This window comes from Phaethon aethereus (assembly GCF_964289735.1).
Source record: "Phaethon aethereus genome assembly, chromosome: 18".
Classification (NCBI taxonomy): Eukaryota; Metazoa; Chordata; class Aves; order Phaethontiformes; family Phaethontidae; genus Phaethon; species Phaethon aethereus.
In genome coordinates, this window is record NC_138594.1 from 7571823 (window position 1) to 7592413 (window position 20591).

Genomic DNA, 20591 nt, shown 5'->3' on the forward strand with positions numbered 1-20591 from the left:
TGTGCGGCCACACCAGCATGCTGGGGAAATCTGCAGTAGCTGGGCTCCAGTGTACCTGTTTGCTTTCTTCATGCAACTGGAGCAACATGAAGAAGCTGAAACAGCTCAGATCTGCCCCTGTTTTCCAAAGCAAACACCCACTGCCCATCCCACCCACAAAACCCAAACTGTAGCATATTAAGACTGAAAATTCATACGAGTTGTGTTGCATTGATTTCAGTTACACTCTTCCAAGAGTTCCAACGGGCTGTTAAATCATTATAAAATCGCAAAGTTTGAAAGAACTTCGTAGGGCCTTACAGCACTGTGTAATGAAGGGGATATGGATGGATTTCTGAAAGGGAACTCCACAGGCAATGCTGGCATTTGCATGAAGCCCTCGTTAATTCTGACAATGGCTCCTGCGAGTCTTGTGGGTTTTACAAGATCAGCACAAATACAGACTTCAAGCTCATTAAAAAAAAATCATGTAAAATTGTATTAATTTCATGCACTTAGGATGTTGAAAATTATTTTGAGGAATTGAAAACTAGTTGAAAATTGGTACATGAAATTCACTAAAGATGAGGTACAAAGTCACATCTAGAAAGGACAAAACCCAACATAATGAACAGAAACTGGTTCCAAGATCAAACAGTAACTTCTAGGTTATATCTGAATTACTTTCCCCGCCCCCCCCCCCCCAGGTGTTGGTATAATTCCTAAGGGAATACCCACTGCTGGAGGCACCAAGGACGTTGGTAACTGTGTATCAGGGATGGTTTCAGTGCCTTTGACCCTGCGAGGGAGCAGAAGGGACTGTGATCACTGTCGAGCTGCTGCCCAGGTCTCTGTCCTCGGCCTCCAGCCGTGAACAGCACTGCAAAGGCTCCTGCCACAGCACTGTGTGCCAGGGCTGCATCCCAGTGCCATGACACCCCACAGGGCAGGACGCTGGCCTGTGTGGCACCTGGTGTCCCTGACACCCAGCCACGCGCCGCTGTGGTATGTCTCTGTGGCGTTATTTCCCGGTGGTCGTGCCTTCTTGGCACCTCCTCGCCTGTCGGGCCTCTCAGCAGCCCAGCACATGACAACACCCTCAGGCTGGGCCGCGGGAAGGGGACCAGTCCCGGCCCTGTTTTTCCCCGCCGCTATCTCGAACTGGGGGCCGTCCCCGCCTCCGCAGAGACACGGCTGCTGCAGGCTCCGGGTGGGTGAGGAGGGCGGCGGCCGCTCCCACGCGAGACCGCTGGCGAGCCCGACCCGCGCTCCGGCAGGCCCCAGAGGCGGTTAGGAAGCGCGCGGTGCATTGTGGGCAGGGCGAGGAGCTGCGCCGCCATTTTGTCTCTGTCACTCGCAGCGGCGGCGCGGTCGGTCGGGGAGGAGAGGCGGCGGCGTTGGTGTTTGGCGAGGGGGCATTCGGCCAGGAGGAGAGGATGATATCGGCCGCCCAGCTCCTCGATGAGCTTATGGGCCGGGACAGAAACCTGGCCCCGGATGAGAAGCGCAGCAACGTGCGGTGGGACCATGAGAGCGTGAGTGAAGCGGAGCCGCCTCTCCCCTCCCTCCTTCCCATCCCCCTCGCAGGGCCGGGGTTTTGTCGTAGCGATATGGGCCTCGGGTGCGGGCTACAGCTTCTCCCGGCCTGGGGACAGCCACGGGCGCGGGGGGAAGGGATGAGGTGCCGGCCGCGGGGAGGGTTCCCCGGGCTCTGGCGGGGGTGCGGGTCGGGCCTTTCGTGCGGAGCCTGAGGCTGCGGAACTCCTGCATGGCGGCGGCGGCGGGGCGGGCTGGGCCCGGGCCGTTGCGCGGGAACCTCGCTGAGCCTTAAGACAAGGAGGAGGAACCGAGTGGCCGGGAGGGAGGAGGATCTCGCTACAATAGGGTTGTGGGAGAGGGCCTGCGCTGTTGTTTGGGCTGCTGGGAGGAGAGAGGCCTTGTGTTTGGGTTTCGGCGCAAGGCGGAGAGGTAGTGTTGGCCGTGGCGCGTTCTCCACGCAGTGTCGATAAACGGCAGTAGGGGTTTGCGGGGAGGCCTGTTGGTGACTGAGATCGCCTGTGGGGAAAAAGAAGAATAAGGGGGGGGAGGGAGGGGCGGCGGGTAGTGGAATTCTGCTGCTCTGAGTAGAAGCCTGCTGGCTTGCACTAAGGGAGATGAGACAGATGTTAGTAGTTTGGAAGACAATCTGGATCTCTTCTTAAGTGTGGTATTGGGGAAGTAAACAGAAGGGTACGGACATACTGTCTGGAGGTTGTAGCACAAGGAAGAACCATAAGACTTTTGAAAGGATATTGCTAAGAAAAGTTTGTTTCCTTCCATACTTCTTGAGTCAAAGGAGTTCTGTAGTTCCGGGGGGAGGGGCGGTAACCTAAACAGTACTATTGTTTAGTAGTACTTACGTATTTTTTGTTAACGTGGTGATTCATTAATTTTCTGCAATCACTAGCTCAAGCAAGACTTCCTGAATTATTATTTTGGAGTGGGGTTTGTCCCCGGGTATGATTGAGCTTTAATGAATGATGACTTTTAGTGGCATCCATTATGGTTGTATTGTAAGTTATTTCACAAACAGTCAATGCTAATTACAGAGTTCCTATACCTGCTTCTTCGGGAGAGATGAACACTGCTGAAATACTTCCCCCCCCCCCCCCGCCCTTGTTCATGATACATTTTTTTGAGTTACGGTATATGTTAAAAGGAAGTGTCACCGTTACAGTAGTTTATTTATTACCTGTGTGGTAGGAATTTCTGTGGATTAAGCTGCAAAAAGCATTTAGCTTCTTCCCTCTTAGCATTTTCTTGGATGTTAAATTGGGAGGATGGGGAGATGCTTTTGGCTGTTCTAAATTGCATCTTAATCATGGAGGTGGGAATTTCATGTTTTCAAATGAAAGTTATGTCATTTTAAAGATGGCTGATACATGTTGTAATTTGTGTCAGAATGCATGAGATAAGGACAGATATCTGTCTTGCCTGAGATCTTGCAAGTGCAAGGAACTTCCTCCCCTTCCACTCACTTGAAAAATGCTGCTATATATGTAAGGTGGAGGAAGAAACTGTGCGTTCAGGAAGTTTTCATGACCTTTTTAATGTCTTTCTAGACTTCTTTTATTAACCAAATATCATTATTCCATTAGGTATTCAGTTACATCTTTTGTTTTGATTCTGAACCTAAAATAAAAAGTTGTTCAGCTTTGGGAATATGAAGTAAATGGCTTGAGCCATGTTGATCTGGGTAGAGTAGATAAGGGGATTGTTTTGGTTTATTTCTTAAGGTGAGAGATTTTTTTTTTTTTTTTTTGTCTCATTCTCTTTAGTCAAGTTGAGATTACTTCATCTTGAAATAAGCAAATTTTTCAATTTTAGGCAGAAGAGATTGACTGTAACCATAGGAATCTCTCTCTAAGCTGTTGTTCAGTTTTGTGTTTTTTTTCGGAAACAGGGCCTTGTCTCTTCTTCCCAGTCCTCTTTTGACAATTTAGAAACTGCAGAGCTGTCCCCTGTCTAAGGCCAGTAGGAAATTTACTGGTGTAGGGTTGAGCCTTCAGTCTTGGAGGAACTGTTGCTGTTTGCTTTGCTCCTGCTTTTATTTATGAAGTTTATAGAATCATGATTAAATGCAGCCTCTGTGAAAGGAATGTTTTCATAGCTTCCTCCAGTCAACTGATGAGTTCATTAAAAAAAAAAAACAACCCGCTTTGTTTCAGTTTGACATCCTGCATCACCTAAAGATTAAATTTGGAATGCTGACGTGTCTTAAAAGACAGGAAATGCAGATAAGGTTCAAATAGTAAAATTAATTCATCTGCTTGACTGCTGTTTTGCTTTTCAGATGAAATACATATGCTAATGTAATTTCTTGTAAAATTAGACATATATCAACAATGTAGCCTTTTCAATGTAAGCGTGTTGTACTCGTACCAAAGTTTAGGATTTTGTGTCATGTTTTATCAGTTTTAGATATGGAGGGTTATCAAAACAAGCTCATCTCTGTCTTTGTTCTCATTTGTAAATTGTAGCTAGGTGGATGTTAAAAACTACATGGAAGATGCAATGAAATGCGAGATAGAAGTAGGTTGTTTTGAAGGTGTGGGAGCAGAGTGTGTGATAGCTGAGCATTTCCAGTTCTAATGAAACGTGTTGATCATGTATTGTAAAGCGTTTTGTAGAGCTTAGGTTCTTACTTTAAAACTTTGACATGGTTAAAGCCTTTAATCTTAAAAATTGGAATCCCAGTTGCTGTGTATTTCAGCATTGCAGTATGTCCTTAGATGATCAATTCTAGTTTTGGCATAAAGGCTTTCTGTTTTGTATGCAGGAGGAAATTATTAGTGTCATATATTTTAGTCTTTCTGCTTACTGTCATATCTGTAGAGAAAGTATATTTCTGGAACAGTAACTCTATTGATTCACGCATTCTTGCTGTAATATGCCACCTATACAAAAAAAGTTCATGTGGAAACAGCAATTGGTAAGAGTTCTGAGGCTGTTCTGTAGCACAAGCAAGCCCAGCATTGACTACCCATGCTTTGTATAAGGCTTTGCAATTGTGATGGTTCCTTCAAGGTAAATTCATTGTTTTCAGAAAGTGGGAAGGGGTGGAGAACTGTTATGGACAACTGAGTGTGAGCAATTATCTCTGATAGAAATGCAGCTTCTGAAAATGTACGATCAGTATTTAAAATATGATTTGATGGTATTGGCTAATTGTATTGTCTTACACTTCAATGCCAAAGACCTAAATTGGTTTGCATCTAGATAGAATCTTAGAACTTAATCCTCCAGAGAGTGAGGAGGGAGGACTTAAGTGTTACTTGTTTTGGAAGAATATTAGTAATGGAAGGTTATCTCCAAGTGTGGTTTGGGAGAAGGGCTTATGTTTGTTTGGTTTTGGGTGGGTGGGCATTGCTCATAAAATGTCTGATGCATGTCAACTTCAGTGGTTTCAAAGAACTCATCTGTAGGAAGGAATTTTCTAGTTTTTTGTGTGTAAGCTACAACTTACTGGATTTTATTCTTAGCCTTTTTACTAGGAATTGGCTGCCTAAAGGAATTTGCTTACATAATTGTTTATTACAGTTATACTGATACTTCTCAATCAGTAAATAATTTCTTGCAGAAGAGGAATGTGTTAATGTAGAAGTATTAATGGTATAGAGCTGTCAATAGTTTCTTTATATACGAAAGCTTTGAATTGGTTCACAAACTCTGGAAGAGTGAGCCATTCTTCGTGTCAGCTTAGTCGACTTCAAGGTGAAGGATATTACTTTCCCACCTCCAAGAGATTTCAAGGGTTAGTGATTTGAGATGAAGAAATGGAAAGTTCCAAGTGTCTGTCTGTGTTTGGTCTAGTGTCTAATCAAAATGTGGGACCCTAAGGGCTTTGAGACACAAGGTATGGCTAATCCTGCTGCAGTAGTTTGTCAGTAACATTCCTTTCTGTAACACCTTCTTGGGAGCAGAGTCATCAGAATAATTTGGCAAAAAGGAATAAGCGCTTGTTACCTGCATAGGTAAATATCCATACTAAACTGCCTATTGCTCTGTTTCTGCAAATACGGAATGTATTTCCGTATTACTTCTGTCTGGTGCTAAGTGCAGCAGTCTGATAAGCCATGGATGAGTAATGTCATTTGAAGCATATCACCTCTGCTTCAGTCCTTCAGTGGCTCTGTGATGCTTCAGCAATTTCTTGGCCGTTTTGATTCTTACACATCGTTGATTACTTAAGACCGGCTGCAAGTGTGGCTGACTGGCATCTACAGCCAGTCGAGGCAGGTGTACCACACGGTGAAACTAAGCCAGAATGATTCCCTTCAAGACTCTGCAAGATTCTCACAAGTAATGTTTTTCTGTTGAAACAAGATCAGTTGAAGAGCGTAAAGAAATAGGTATGAGAGAGGGACAAAATTGCTGCAGACACTAGTCTGAACCACTCCAATGTGAGTATTTCTCTGCAGGCTGCTTCTTAGGAGAGAATGTCAAGTAATTCACTAGGTACCATAGCATCCAGAGCTGATTAGGAGAAAATTACTGCAGCTTTTCAGTGTGTGTGGTTTTTGTTGTTGGTTTTAATATATAAATAATTAATATAGTGTGTAACACATATTTAAGCTGCATATTTTAGTATTGGTTACTACAATTTTTGGCTGTAACCATCAGCTCATAAGAGGAGGCTTTTCCTATCAGTGCTGCTTCATAGAATCATTTTAATTCTTTCTGGTGTTGATGTGTTTTGGGTTTTTTTTTGTTCATCATACTTCTGCCTCTAGTAACTTTTCCTTTGCTCCTTTTGTTGCTACTTGTTTCAAAACTGTTACAGACCAGTTTGTATAATTTTGGAGCTGATAGAAGGCATTCTACAACTTTTCACAGCACAATATGGTCAGACTGTTATTGTTGTATTCTCTGTGTTTTAGGAAATTGCCTAATCCATCCCTGAAATTTTTTTTGGGGGGAAGTGCCTTTTCACTGACCCTAATACTTGGATGTGAGGATGAGAAAATGGAGGAGAAAGAGAATGTAGAGGGAAATTAGATTTCCATTGACTAGTACAGGAGTTCATCCCAGAAACTGCTTCCTTAAAACAACTTGGTATTAAAACAAGGGATTGTAGCTTTCAGAGAAGAGAGCAGATTCTGAAATCAGATTTCATCCAGTACCTTTCTACTTGCTTCCTGTGAAGAAGAAAATTTGTGATTTTGTGTCGTGTTTTCTTAACTATTCTTGATAAATTGATTCAGATAGGTGCCATGGTGTCCTAACTTGGATCATGGGAGAAATATTCAAATTATATAATAAAACAGGGTTTTTTGGTTGGTTGGTTTTTGTGTCCATGGCTTGTTAGTAGAAAGTTTTAATGTTTTTATGTGTAATCTGTAAAGCAGTCAGTACAGTTTTAACCTCCATAGTCTGATTTGAAGTCTGGCAGTTAGCATGGAAAAATAAATCGGACTGATCTAATTTGATCAACTGGTGTCACAGGCATTTCAGTGATGTGTTGGTGTGGGGCAGGTTTTGGGTCTCTCTTCTCACCCCCATTTGTTAAATAGTTCAAAATGTATCTTGGGAAATAATATGTTGCAAATCTTTGTCCACAGTATATGTGAGAGTATTGGAACTAGGTTGTAATACGCAGTAGCAATTACTAGATTTGCCAAATACTAGAAGCTGGTGTAATATAGAAGAGATGTTAGAAGAATGTCCAGGGTAGTTTTGGACCGACAATTAATGGCAATCACATCTAGGGGAGGGGTCTGTTGAAGAATTAATTATTTAAGATTGCTTATGAAGTTAGGAGTGAAAGTATTTCTGATTTTATCTTTTTGGCTGTTCTGATGGATAAACAGGAGATATTTCTGTGTTACGAACTTCAAGAACTGACCAACTTGACTAGTTAAGCCCTTGCTTATGGGTGAGGGTGAATAATCTTTTTAACAAAAGCTGGTTTTATCCTATCATATGTTAAGTATTTACTGGCTAGACTAACAGGATGTTTTTTTCCCTAACTTCTTGGCAGTATTTTTCTGTTATCAAAAAGAACCTTGACTTGCTAATGTGAAAATAGGCTATGTAGAAACAAAACAAACACTTATTTTGTTGGCAAGAAGCCAGGTTAAAATGAATGTGTCCTCTGTCTGCCTTAGGAGGTATACAATGTCTCTTTGCATATCATTCTTAAAGTAGGGGTTTTTAAAAGCATCGGAATAGGGAAGTTTTGGATGGTTATTGTATGTGTCCTTAGGTCTCTTAATTGATATCAGAATCCTTGAGGTAGTACCTTAGGTTTGAATGCTGGTGGCTTCTGTTCTCCAAGCCAATAGCATTGAAGAAATGAAAGCTGAACACAGAGTTGTTACAGACAAGTGAAGAGGAACTTGCTTTCATCTTTCCATGGCAGAAATTCTCACTCCTTGTGAGTGAGAAAATCTTGTAGGTTTTCATGGTTGAGGAGTTATAAAATAGTAGCTTTTAAAATAGTCCAATCTAATCCCTTTGTAAATAGCAAATACTATATTGTATTTACAAACAGATTACACTTGCCTGTAACCTTAAATACTTAGCAGTAAAATTAAGAAATACTATTATTGCAAAAGAAAGTAAGATTTTTTTGTGTTTCGTTGTTAAGATGCACCTTATAGCAGTTAATGCTACCAAGTAACACAGATATAGAGGGTGTACGTGTGTAAAATTTTCAGAAATTTTGCAGTACACAAAGGGGATTTTTACACTGTATTTTAGAAGACAGAAGCAATTACCTAAAATTGCCAATTCATGAGGAAAAAAATGATGCCTGTTTCTTTCTTCTCCTCTGTCAGGTTTGTAAATACTATCTTTGTGGCTTTTGCCCAGCTGAGTTATTTACAAATACCCGTTCTGATTTAGGTAAGTCTCGTCATTTTCATTAACTTATATGTAATTACAATTGAACTTATGTTTGCAAACTACATTTTTACTGTTTAATGCTCTGTCAAAACACTTTGAAAACAGGCTTTTTGTTTTTAAAGGATTGCCAGTGATACAGTATGTTAGTGGTATAAGAGCAATATTTATTCCAGATCCTACTTCCTCTAGGTGAAGCTGAATTATTGGGTGTGGGGTGGTTTTCTCCTCTTGAAGTGTTGACTTCTAGTTTGGTTTATTCTACCTGGGCAGGGTTTTAACTTATTTTTGTGTGAGTATATGTTATTGAGCTTCTTTACTTTAGAGACTCATTTACTGGAATAGTTATTACTGAAGGCCGTCTCTAAATTACTAGTAGCTTTCAAGTGATGGTATGCAGACAACATGTAGTTTGGAGGCAGTAACTAGGGAAAACAGGCTTCTTTTCTTAGCATTAATGTCCAAGTCCATTGAAGAGTTTGATAGGCTGGGCAAGGTGGGGAATTTTAACAAGACTGCCTTCATGAAGTCAGGCCATATACCTCCTGATTCTACTCTGAAGATCAATGTTTTAAGTAACGAGTTTATTATAGAGAATGCTGTCTGGAGATTAGAAAGTACTTGGTGAAATGACCCTTCATATGTCATTCCCCCCCCCCTTTTTTTTTTTTAAAGGCCCCAGGTGTTTAAGGTATTACCTTGTTTGTGTAGTTTTACCAATGTAGAACTTGATCTGGAAATTATATTTTATATGAAGGCTTTATACATCATTCAGAATCTCCTCTGGTTTTATAATTACTAGACCATATTGGCATTTTTTTTTTCTTCAACGTATCTTTAAAACTCCCAGCAAAGGAAGCAGAAAGGCAGGCATAAAATTCCCTGGGAAGTGTTTATAGCTCTGCTTTATCATGGTACACAAACAAATGCTGATGGAATGTTAATACAGCATTCAAGAATGCAAGCTTAAACTCTTTTTTGGGTCTCTTTAGGTCCTTGTGAAAAAATTCATGATGAAAATCTACGCAAGCAGTAAGTATGTTGGTTGGTATGTTAATGCAAGTACAGTTTCTAGTATGCTTGAAATTTTATTAAAGCAACCCAACCATGAGAAGCTAATTGCTTTCTGATTTATGTAAACATTTATTTAAATGTTTAATGTTCTCTTACCTTGAGCAAGAATTTGTATCATTGCAGGTTTTGTTATTTATTTTTAATGTATTATGGATTGACGTGAGCATTCATTTTTAACATATTTTACCAGGTATGAGAAGAGCTCTCGTTTTATGAAAGTGGGCTATGAAAGAGACTTCTTACGCTATTTACAAAGCTTACTTGCAGAGGTAGAACGCAGGATTCGAAGAGGCCATGCTCGTTTGGCACTGTCACAGAATCAGCAGTCTTCTGGGGTGAGTCCGGAAGAATCATTGAGGCAATTTTTCCTTTCCTTGAAGATAACACCTTCATTTTCTCTTTACCTTTTCTCTTCAGGTAAAATATATTGTTTTCCAGAAGATTCCCATTAGATAAGTCTCTTCATCTGTTAGACAGCAGATTGCTTCTAGCCCTAATGGACAAGCCAAGTGGCTCCACAGTCAGCAAGAGTCCCTCTGTTCTCCCCATCTCCATTTTCTCAGAATCAGTATCTGTTCTCTGCCCTGGAGCGTTAATCCTGTCAAGTGTTGTCTTTACCCTGTTAACCTCAGTTTACCTTCTGTCCCTTAGTTGCATATTCCTCCATCCCCCCACTAGTAAGCTGTATCACGGTGATACTACAGAAGTAGGCGAGTACTGGGTCTTTCAGTGGCTGATGAAGCTATATCCCCTTGTCAGCTGCCACACTTAAGCAGTAGCCTCTTTCTGCTCCCACGCCACCATTGGCAGGCAATGATGGAATCACAGAAGTTTGAGAAAGAAATACTTGTGTGCAGCTTTTTTCTCAAGTATGCAACAGTTCCAAGCTGCATACTGGACACCTGTTAATGAAAAGCTTAAACTGACTTGGAGGAGAATTGTATGTGTTTACTCCACTCGTTTTTTTCCCCTGTCCCCTGATGGATTTGGAGCGGTGACTGTGGCCTGTGTTCCAAGAATTTTGTGACGACTAGGGTAGCCTTGCTCGTTTTTGGTGCCCCTGTTAATAGCTCTGTGCAAAGTCCAGTTGCTTCAGAAGGAGCTGTGGACAGTATCCAGTCAAGAGAGCTTATTGGCTGTGGAGTTGAGCAAAGGTTGTGGGGGAAGCAGATGTAAGTATTCTGGCAGCCTACAGAGAGGACACTACTAACAAGTACATTTTGGATGAAGTGAGATTCTTTTTGCATTTATGCTTAGAAGTTGTTTCAGAGCCCACGGAACTTCCAAGTCATACTTGAGTGTCTGCAAAGATATGTAATATCTGCATGGCAGCTTCAGAGTTTAAATTTAGGACTTTGAATTCAGATGTCTTACCTTTTATGGGCTAGAGCCTTGAACGTTTTTGTTGATTTAGGAGGTATTAGTGTGACTAGAACTTGCTTCACTCAGCAAGAGTGGAGTAAGCTGTGGTGAGAAGTGTTTTATGTTAGACTAGACTATTATTAGTAGGTCCTCGTGGGAGAAGAGGCAGGAGGAAGTTATTCCTGAAGTGTCTCTGGAATATGAGAAGGCATACGTTCATGTGTTTTAAAGCTATATTAACAAAAACAAAAAAAAACCCAAATAAAAAAAGACACATTTGTACTGTTTGGCAGGGAGCGGGACCTACTGGTAAAAATGAAGAGAAGATTCAGGTGTTAACTGACAAAATTGATGTACTTCTACAACAGGTGAGTTTTTTACCTGCTGTAACAGAGACCTCTTGCTTTTGCTATTCGATTAAAAATCATAGTTCGATTTTTTTTTTTTTTTTTTTTATTGTCCTTTAGATTGAAGAACTAGGTTCAGAAGGGAAGGTGGAAGAGGCACAAGGAATGATGAAACTTGTTGAACAGTTAAAGGAAGAGAGAGAATTGCTGAGATCTACAACTTCGGTAAGTAATGTGTTTGTAGTTCTCTCAGACTTTTTTCAAAATTTGGTGCAACAGTACTTTCTTAATAACTTTGTCCTTACACTGATGGCATGCAAGTCTCTGCAGAATTTGTTAGACAATAACAGGACATTTAAATGTGTTAATCCAGTGTGGTGATTTAGCATGCTACCTTGGGAGTGGGGTTTCTGCAAAAAAATTACGAAGTTATTTACACAGCAGTCCTGGAGGTAAGCTTGCATCTTACTGTAGTTCAGATCTCAGTTGAAATTTGCTGTGTAGCCTCCGCAGTATTATTTTAGTGAATTACTGGTCTGATGGTGTTAGGGCTGTGACTAGAGACAGGTATCTGTCTGAGAACTACAGAAGCCAAAGGTAATGTGTTAAGTAGCAAGTTCCTGTCAATAAAAAGGAGTTTATGTTTGAAAATTAAATTTTGATGTTTAAAATATGTTCAGATTGTGATTCCTGTTTTTTTTTTAAAGCTCTTAAATGTTGCAGGCAATAGTGTTTATGGCCATACCATATGATTCATGAACATTGCACAGCAATAATCGCTTGGGTTTATGTTGAAATTTCAGTGTTACTTCTCATATGTCTGTTGAAACAGTGAATTAATTTGACCACCATCCTTTTATATAGAAGCCCAGCATTCCTTTTTGTAATTCTTCGTGGTATATTCTAGCCTTTTCATTCCTTGAGACATATTCCATGGTTATTCTGCAGCTCCAGACATTTCAGTTAATGCCAAAGAAACCATCTTAAGAGAAAACTGATTTTTATTTTCCTTAATACAGTGATTGCAAGGAAGCTGCAGATATGGCTATATACATATTAATCCTTTGCAGGGAGGAATAAGATTTGTTTTCTAATTGACTCTTTCCTTGTGGCTTATGTGGAAAGGGTGTATGTAGCCTATTTTTGCCGTGTTCATCCTAGTAGGTGCAGTGCTCAGAAGACAAAGCATGTAGATAAGATTTTCAGCTTTCACTAGTGCCTGGGATTTGACAGCATTTGATTTGTTCTTCAATCTAAAGTTGTAAACCTCTTCACTGGCTGCTGGCTAAAACTTTTCTTTTGCTTTATCACATATTTTTCTTTTGCAGACAATTGAGAGCTTTGCAGCCCAAGAGAAGCAAATGGAAGTTTGTGAAGTTTGTGGAGCCTTTTTAATTGTAGGAGATGCGCAGTCCAGGGTAGATGACCACTTGATGGGAAAGCAGCACATGGGTTACGCCAAAATAAAAGCTACTGTAGAAGATTTAAAAGTAAGCGTTTCCTTCAGTTATTGAACATTAAAAAATTGCTTGGAGGCTTCCTATGGTAAATAAAAGGCTGGACTTTCTCAAGTGGGTGAGATACTCATATATGTAAAAACTAAATGGAATCCTACACTGCACATTTAGCACTGTGCTTGCACTGACATTCCTTTTTGTATGTGATTGCACTAGATACAAGCAAAGATGTAAATTCAGGTGTGAATTTTTTATGGCCTTTGGCCTCTTGTGAGAATGATAAACAAAAGTTCTGCAAGACAAAGTGCTGTTACGGAGTCTGTCTTTTCTTTGGAAAAAACCCTGAAATATTTTACAAACTTAAACTTTTACATCCTCCAAAGGTATAAACTTTAGTTATATTGAATGATTTACCTTGAGTAATCATTTCTTTCTGTGAACTTTTTTTTAAGGAAAAGTTACGAAAAAGAACAGAAGAACCTGACCGTGATGAGAGGTTAAAAAAAGAGAAACAAGAACGAGAAGAGAGAGAGAAAGAGAGGGAACGGGAGAGGGAAGAGCGGGAAAGGAAGAGACGACGTGAAGAAGAAGAAAAGGAAAAAGAGAGGGCTCGTGATAGAGAGAGACGTAAAAGGAGTCGTTCACGGAGTAGACATTCAAGCAGAACATCTGACAGAAGATGCAGCCGTTCACGAGACCACAAAAGATCAAGAAGCAGAGAAAGAAGGCGAAGCAGGTACGTGTGTGTATGTGTATTTCATGTAACTTTCCAGAATGTAAAGATCTTGTGGGGACTTGATCTGTCAGCCTGGGTCACATCACCAATTTGTTAGCTTCACTGTTCTTAACTCTGAAGTGAAGACATACTTTACTGGTTCTAAAGATAAGCAAGTTTTTGCTGTGTGTTCACTGTCTTCTCTCTATTTTTGCAAGTAGATGACACCACTGTGGTGGAAGTGGTCTTATGAGGGAGCTTTGAGAAGGCAAATGCTCCCAAAGAACAGGGAGTTTTGTTTTTTCTTGTTTGAAAAACAGTCTTGTTTTTTTCCTGAAGTTGGCCTTCAATTCCTTGTAGCAGATATTTTTAAGATCTGTGGTTCAATGTTTGAGTAAATGAAGACGGCAATATGAAGCCAGGTCTTAACATCCTGAGAAATATTTACATACAGTATGCTAAGGCTTGTTTTAAATGTTTTCTACAAATAATCAATGTATTAGAAAGTGCTACTGTTCTACCGTGTTATCTTCTGACTTGTAAATGTCAGCTGGTATTTTCTATTTTTGACATTTTGTCTGAATGTTAAGGAGTCGTGACCGAAGAAGAAGCAGGAGTCATGATAGATCAGAAAGAAAACATAGGTCTCGCAGTAGGGACAGGAGACGATCAAAAAGCCGAGATCGGAAATCCTACAAGCACAGAAGCAAAAGCAGAGAGAGAGAACAAGACAGGAAGTCAAAAGAAAAAGGTATGTTTGTGTGAAGACTGAGTTCTTAGCAAGTTCTGAAACTAATCTTTCCCTAAAGTCTCAAAAGCTCTTAGTCTTTCAGTGAGTGACTGAAAGTTCTTCTTGGCATCAAATCAGATGTGGTTTTATAAGCTGTATATGTTGCTGTTAAACAATTTGAAGCATTTTGTTTGTTCCAGTTACTGTTAGTGCACATGTGTGCATGTGTACAGCCCAGTGTCCACCTCTTATCTGTTACAGTACTTTATTAAAAGCTTACCACCTTGTCTGCAAATTAAGTGAGAGGATTTTGATGTATTTTTAAACCTGTTTACTGTTTACCTTTAGAAAAACATAAGCCTGTAATCAGATTTTCATAAGAGTAAATAATCTTCTCTTCCTACTATTAGCACATATTTCTGTAATGACCCTTTGCTGGTATATGTTTTGTGGGAGATTGGTAGCTGGTTTTTCACCTGTACCATCTATTACTTCTCTACACTGTCATGTTTCCTTTGTTTTCCCTTAACAGTGCTTTTAAGTTGGTTTGTTTTGTGGTTTTTTTTTTCCTAATGTATGAATGCAGGCCAAGAGAAATCTTGCAGAAGTTCTGTAACGCTTTAAATTACAATTCCATGCCCTCTCCCCAATCTCCTGCTCTTCCCCCTTGTTTTGTTGTTTTGGGAACTTTTTTGTTTGTGGTGTTTTTTTGTTTTGTTTTAAATGAAGTGAGAATTGCTTTCTCAGTATTCAGGTGAGTCTCAGAGGATTGCTGTATTAGTCCTCGGAACGCTTTTATAGCAGTACATGCCATGTACAACAGCATTGCTAGTGACTTGCTGCTTCATCAAAGGCTGGTGTTCAGAAACTTTACCTTTAAATAGGAGTAAAAAGAGCTACAGAGGCAACACAACAGATTAACGTTCTCTGAAAAGATACTAATTCATTCTTATGGCTAAATTTCCCTCTTTTAAAAGGCTTTTGAAACTTCTGGAGGAATATAATAGTAACTTCTGGCTTAAACAGCTGGCCCTGTTGGGGTGCTGACTAACATCCAGTCTGAAACAGCCACCCCATTTCATTATTAGAGCTGATCACCAGTAATGGATGAAACAATTCTGTTAATGTTTCCAAGGTACTTTTGAGGTTCTCGGGAATGAAGGGTGCTGTGTGGATGTTTCTGGATTGCATAGGCCTGTTTGCCCTACCCTTACTTTTCCGTATTTATCTAGCAGATTAATTCACAGAATCATTAAGGTTGGAAAAGACCTTCAAGATCATCAAGTCCAACCGTTAACCCAACACCACCATGTCCCCTAAACCATGTCCCGAAGTGCCACATCCACGTTTTTTGAACACCACCAGTGATGGTGACTCCACCACCTCCCTGGGCAGCCTGTTCCAATGCTTGACCACTCTCTCTGTGAAGAAATTTTTCCTAATACCTAATCTAACCCCCCCTGCCGCAACTTGAGGCCATTTGCTGGTTACTCCCAAAAAGTTGGTAATGCTTCATGTATTTTTCCTGCCTGACTTCCTTGGACCTCTTTAATTTTTCTGGTTTGTACTACGGTGCATCTTTAGTATTGATTCTTCTCACATGTTGCTTTGCCCTTTTTAAGCAAGTGGTTTCTAGCTGCTTGCTCATCGGCAGTCGAACTGATGTGTAATGTTTAAACTCAGATTTGGAATTGTAGCCTATATCTGTCCATTTGTTACCTTATTCCTACCTGATGTTGTGCCTTTTTTGCCTACTTTATGAACAGATTTCTAGTACTTAGTCAAGAATGTCCTATTCAGTATTCTGTGCGTACCTATGCCTATAAATAACTGTGTTCTTATTTATTCAATTTAGTCTGTTTTTGAGCTTAATGGCTTTTTAGTTCTTTCCTTAATCGTTCCACAAATAGAGGAGCTAGTGAACTTTCTTCAGCGTCTCAATATTTTTAGTTTTAACTTGACTAATTTCCTTGCTGGCTGTTTTATTTGCTGCTTGCTACTTCCTTCCTCCAGAAATCAGAACAGTGAGGTGATGCTATGAACTGTGATGAAAATTCCACATGGGAAAATAAAAAAAAAAAATTTTTTTTTTTTTTTTTTACTATGTGATCATAACATTTGTAGAAACACAAATAGGCCTTAGAGCAGGACTTTATTGCTGAAAAAGTTTGTGGTTTTCCCTTTGTTGGGAAAATCTTTAATTAAAAAAAGAGGGAGGAAAAAAGGAAAAAAAACCCCAAACCAGTAGTATTTAACAAGCAAGCATTGAATTTCTGTGATGAAGCTGTAAACACCATTACATCCTCATGTTTGCAATGTGGCATTGTAGGTAGGTAGTTAAGTAGATAGCTTGAGAGCTTCATATATCTGAAGCTGGTGGCTGGCTACCTGCTCTGTTGTTTGCACAAAAAGAAGCAATGTAGAAGTTAAAACTTAACTCATTACACTTACTGCTCCGTTGGGAATATTGGCTTCAGAATCTAATTGTCTTTATATCTACCATTGATCTGCAGTTATAAAAGTAAGCAGCAAAGGCCTGTCTGTAACTGCTCATGGTAGTGCCTTTCATCTTAATCTCAAACTGGTTTGTAAATGTGAATCTTAACAGGAAAAAAGGCAAGGCACAGTTGCCCAAGACTTGCCTACTGTTACACATTAAATTAGTGCCATACATTGAAAATTCAAAAGTTCTGGCTCCTTGTTCACTAAAATAGTGTGGAATACAGTGACCTTTAAGAGTGTAAGAAAAAAGTGGATGTAAAAATGGAGACACTTAATTTCTGACTCAAATTTCAGTAACAGGGATACATTTGCTAAAGGAGGGAGCCACCAGCCATGAACACCCCCTGAACATTACTTTAATATAAACCAGCAGAACACAATGACTTTTCAAGTGAATGAACTTCAGAGTAGGTGGAATAAATAGTTTAGGGTTTTTTTAAGAAAAGGAAAACATCTGTTCTGCAAGTACCTTCATTTTATGAAGAGTTAATACTGGAACATGCCTCTAGACCACTTTAACTTGGCTCTCTACCTTCCTTAATTGGGATTCATATACTTATAAAAATAATAATATCTGTGATTGTTTTCATGTTAGTGATTAAACCTCAGCAAATACCGTCAGAACACCTGAACCCTCAGTAATACTGGATATTATGTTTGACTGATTTTGCATTTTCTGAGTGGTAAAACCATTCACATTATCTTGGTAAGAATTCGCACAAAATATATCTCAGCTGCCCACATGAACTCAATCAGAAAAATATGCATGTGTTCAATCAGGAAGCAAAATAAGTATTATGTGATTATACCTGAAATAACATACACAGTTTCAACAGCAGATTAATTGTATGTGCTTTTAAAGACAGAAATCTTACTGATCAAAAATACAGTGGAGGAATTTAACTGCTTGCAGATACTTCAGGAGTTGAAAGAAATTCAGTTATTGGACTATTTGTTGAATACACTTTCTCAGTCCTGCTTGGCAAACTGGAGGTTTGCTATGGTAAATTTTATTATTATTAAAGTTTTTAGAAGAGTTTCGTCTTTCATACCGCAGTTTAATAGTAGTTTTTTAACCTTAATCAAAATTATCCTTCCTGACCAAATTCAAGAAACAAACAAGACAGAACAAAACCCTGCACACTGCACATCCATAGGGCTATTAAGATCTACCATATCTACATAGGACAGAAGATAAGATTATTGGACTGACTACTAGTCCTCTGCGGGGAAACAAGACTACTATTCCTCAGTGGATCTACGTGTGCATCGGAGATACCTATAAGACACAAAAAGAAGACTTTTTAACAAGGTTAGTTAGAGTGCAATCTACCTGCGGAGTTGCAAAACTGAGGGCAGACAGATACAAAATTATTAGTTGTTCAGTTAGCTTTTTGACATCGCTGCGTGCTTTCTCCAAGCACAGTGCACTGGATGTGCTGCTTCAGCTGAAACCTCAGTAGTAGTGTTCATTAGGCAGTTGCCCTCCTTTTTGTGTGGGGGCTTTGCCCCTCCCTTTGGTGATCTGTTTCAAAACAAAGAAGTTGGGATGTTGCTTCTCTTTTAAAGCTTAATTTCTACTTGTCTTCTGGAATATAAAAGTGTGTTATGCCAGTCTAGATAACATTATTTAAAATAGCTTTTTCAGAGTGTTCGACCTGTGTGCTCCTGTGTTGGGGATCTCTCTCTCTATATACATATATTTTTATATTATTTATTTTAATTGCCCGGATAGCAGGGAATAATCAGAAAAAAGAGCATGAATGTTGTTCTGTGTGGTGACATCCGAGAGGTTGGTTTTTTGGATTTTTTTTTTTTCTCTCCAAAGTGTCTTTACTGATCAAAGGTTGAATATTATGGTGTGAAATAATACAGAAAGAATTATATTTTTATTAAATTTGCAAATACTGAATTTACAGATGAGGCACGCAGCTCTAATACTGAATGTTTTTCTTTCCATGGAAATGTTTTTACTTCTGGCTTCCTTCCTTTGAAGATTATTGAGGAAAATACTACTTTTTCAGCAGTGTAGTAAACTTTTCAGTCAGCTTTCAAGTTCATGATGAAATTGTGGGGTCCTTTCTATCTTGCTGTTCCTTTGCCTTTGGAAAACAGTGCTGTTTATTTATCTTCCAAACTGTCTCCCCAAGTTATTAAAATAAGTAGATTATAAATGACTGCTGTTTTGATAAAGTTGAGAATTAATAATGCTGGCAAGCGTGCAGCTTCTGTGGCATATTGTACAGTCAAGTTAATTTTGATTGTCACTGTGGTCCCCACCTTCAAAGCTAGCAGTGCTTAATATTGCTTGTTTCCTCAAGTATTTGATTGATGGAGGTTGCTAGTTTTTTTAATTGGCAAGTATTGATTTATTTGATAATGCACAAATGCATTGTCCCATCACTCTTTTCTGATTTTCTTTTCAAGAAACATATTTAATGAGAATTGTAAACCAAAGGCGGCCCTACACATCATAAATTAAAACTTGGGGACAGAGAGTCCCATTATAAGTAAGGAAGCCGTGCACCATAATTACACATTTGCCTAACTTCTTGACTGCCTCTTTACCCACAATTTATATACTTCAACAGACAGCTGAGTAGCTGCCTCCCTTAGGAGGTGTGCTCTTTCTCCTCTTTTCCCCACCCTGTACTGTCCCCTTTGACCTTTGTTGTACCCTTTCCATTCCAGCATGGTAGTCTGAAGCCTATTTCTGTAACTTTTTGAGTATTACTGTTACTGCTGTAGAAAGTAACTGTCCCATTTTGTATGCAATATATATCTCACATGTGCAATGTTTGTTTTTACTTTGAAATCCATGGTCAATGTCTTCTTTCATGGCAGAAAAGAGGGGATCTGATGATAAAAAAAGTAGTATGAAGTCCAGTAGTCGAGAAAAACAGAGTGAAGACACAAATACAGACTCGAAGGAGAGTGATACTAAGAATGAGGTCAATGGGACCAGTGAAGACATTAAATCTGAAGGTGACACTCAGTCCAATTAAAACTGATCTGATATGACCTCAGATCAGACAGAGGTAAGTGCATTATTTCAAACTTTGATTAGGGCTTTTTGTTACTGTTTAACAGTGCAGCGTAAGTATGCACAGATGAAGATGGAACTAAGCCAAGTAAGAAGACATACTAAAGCACCTTCTGAAGGAAAAGACAGTGTAGTCCTGCAAAACATTTTGAGGTACATTGTTTTGTCTCAGCTATTTTGTAGCAGACTCGTGCCCCCATTAGTGTGCCTCTTTGGGACATATTTGTAATATAGTCACCATAGAAAAATAAATTATCCTTTTTTTATTTTTAGGGATTTTGTTATCGTTTTTTTTAAAAGTTGAACTGTTTTTGTATTTAAGTCCATATTGTGTTGGTACATCAGCAGAAACTTTTGCTTTAATACTTAATATTTGAGGCACATGTTGGACTACTTTGTTTTCATATAAACTGCTAGTATTTCTTTGTCAAGGATGTTTCTAGTTTTTTTGCTTTATTGCCTTGCATTCTAATGCAGTTTGTTCTGTAACTCGAGAGCCAGTAGCATTGGATTGATGGAAGTGTAGGGTTTATGAATTATTGCAGCTGACTACCATACCTCACACAGCGTTGGTGTTGTGAGCGGCCCATGAAAAGCCAAATTAAAAATCAAGGATTCAGTCAAACTAAGCAGGTACTCATGCCAGGTACTCCTTTCTCTACCCACATCCATGTTTGAATGCTGTTGCCTGTAATCTTTAAGCTTACTGTTGTGTTTTTGATTTTCAAGATAGTGAAAAGGACTTTTTGTGTATTGTGTGAATACTGTAAATCTGATGTTAACAGAATGGAATTTTCTTTCAACTGTATGTAGGGATGCAGTGCTGCCCAGAATTAGATATCTTTAAAGAGTTTAAAATGCAATAAACACTACATAATAATCGCCTTGTTACTTTCAATGCAATTCAAGTCTTTAAGAGGTATGTGTTTAATATTTCCTACTGTGTAGGAGAATTTGCAGTCAGCCATAGCACAGAGAAGTGGAATGGCTGGTAACAGAC

The 20591-nt window shown here is 39.4% G+C and overlaps 1 protein-coding gene across 2 annotated transcripts; it reads left to right on the forward strand.

Annotated features, from left to right (window-relative positions):
- The first annotated feature begins 1352 nt into the window (after nt 1–1352).
- LUC7L3 (LUC7 like 3 pre-mRNA splicing factor) lies at nt 1353–20274 on the forward strand. 2 transcript variants are annotated; one of them, XM_082008242.1, is made up of 11 exons: nt 1353–1514; nt 8298–8364; nt 9354–9393; nt 9626–9770; nt 11091–11165; nt 11265–11369; nt 12473–12634; nt 13054–13337; nt 13907–14067; nt 19393–19533; nt 19639–20274. In XM_082008242.1, the coding sequence occupies exons 1-11, from the start codon at nt 1416–1418 to the stop codon at nt 19818–19820; spliced, it is 1461 nt and encodes a 486-aa protein (XP_081864368.1). In that variant the 5' UTR covers nt 1353–1415; the 3' UTR covers nt 19821–20274. The 2 variants fall into 2 exon arrangements, with proteins under 2 accessions (XP_081864368.1, XP_081864369.1); XM_082008243.1 differs by having other exon boundaries at nt 19393–19762.
- Nucleotides 20275–20591: the final 317 nt, after the last annotated feature.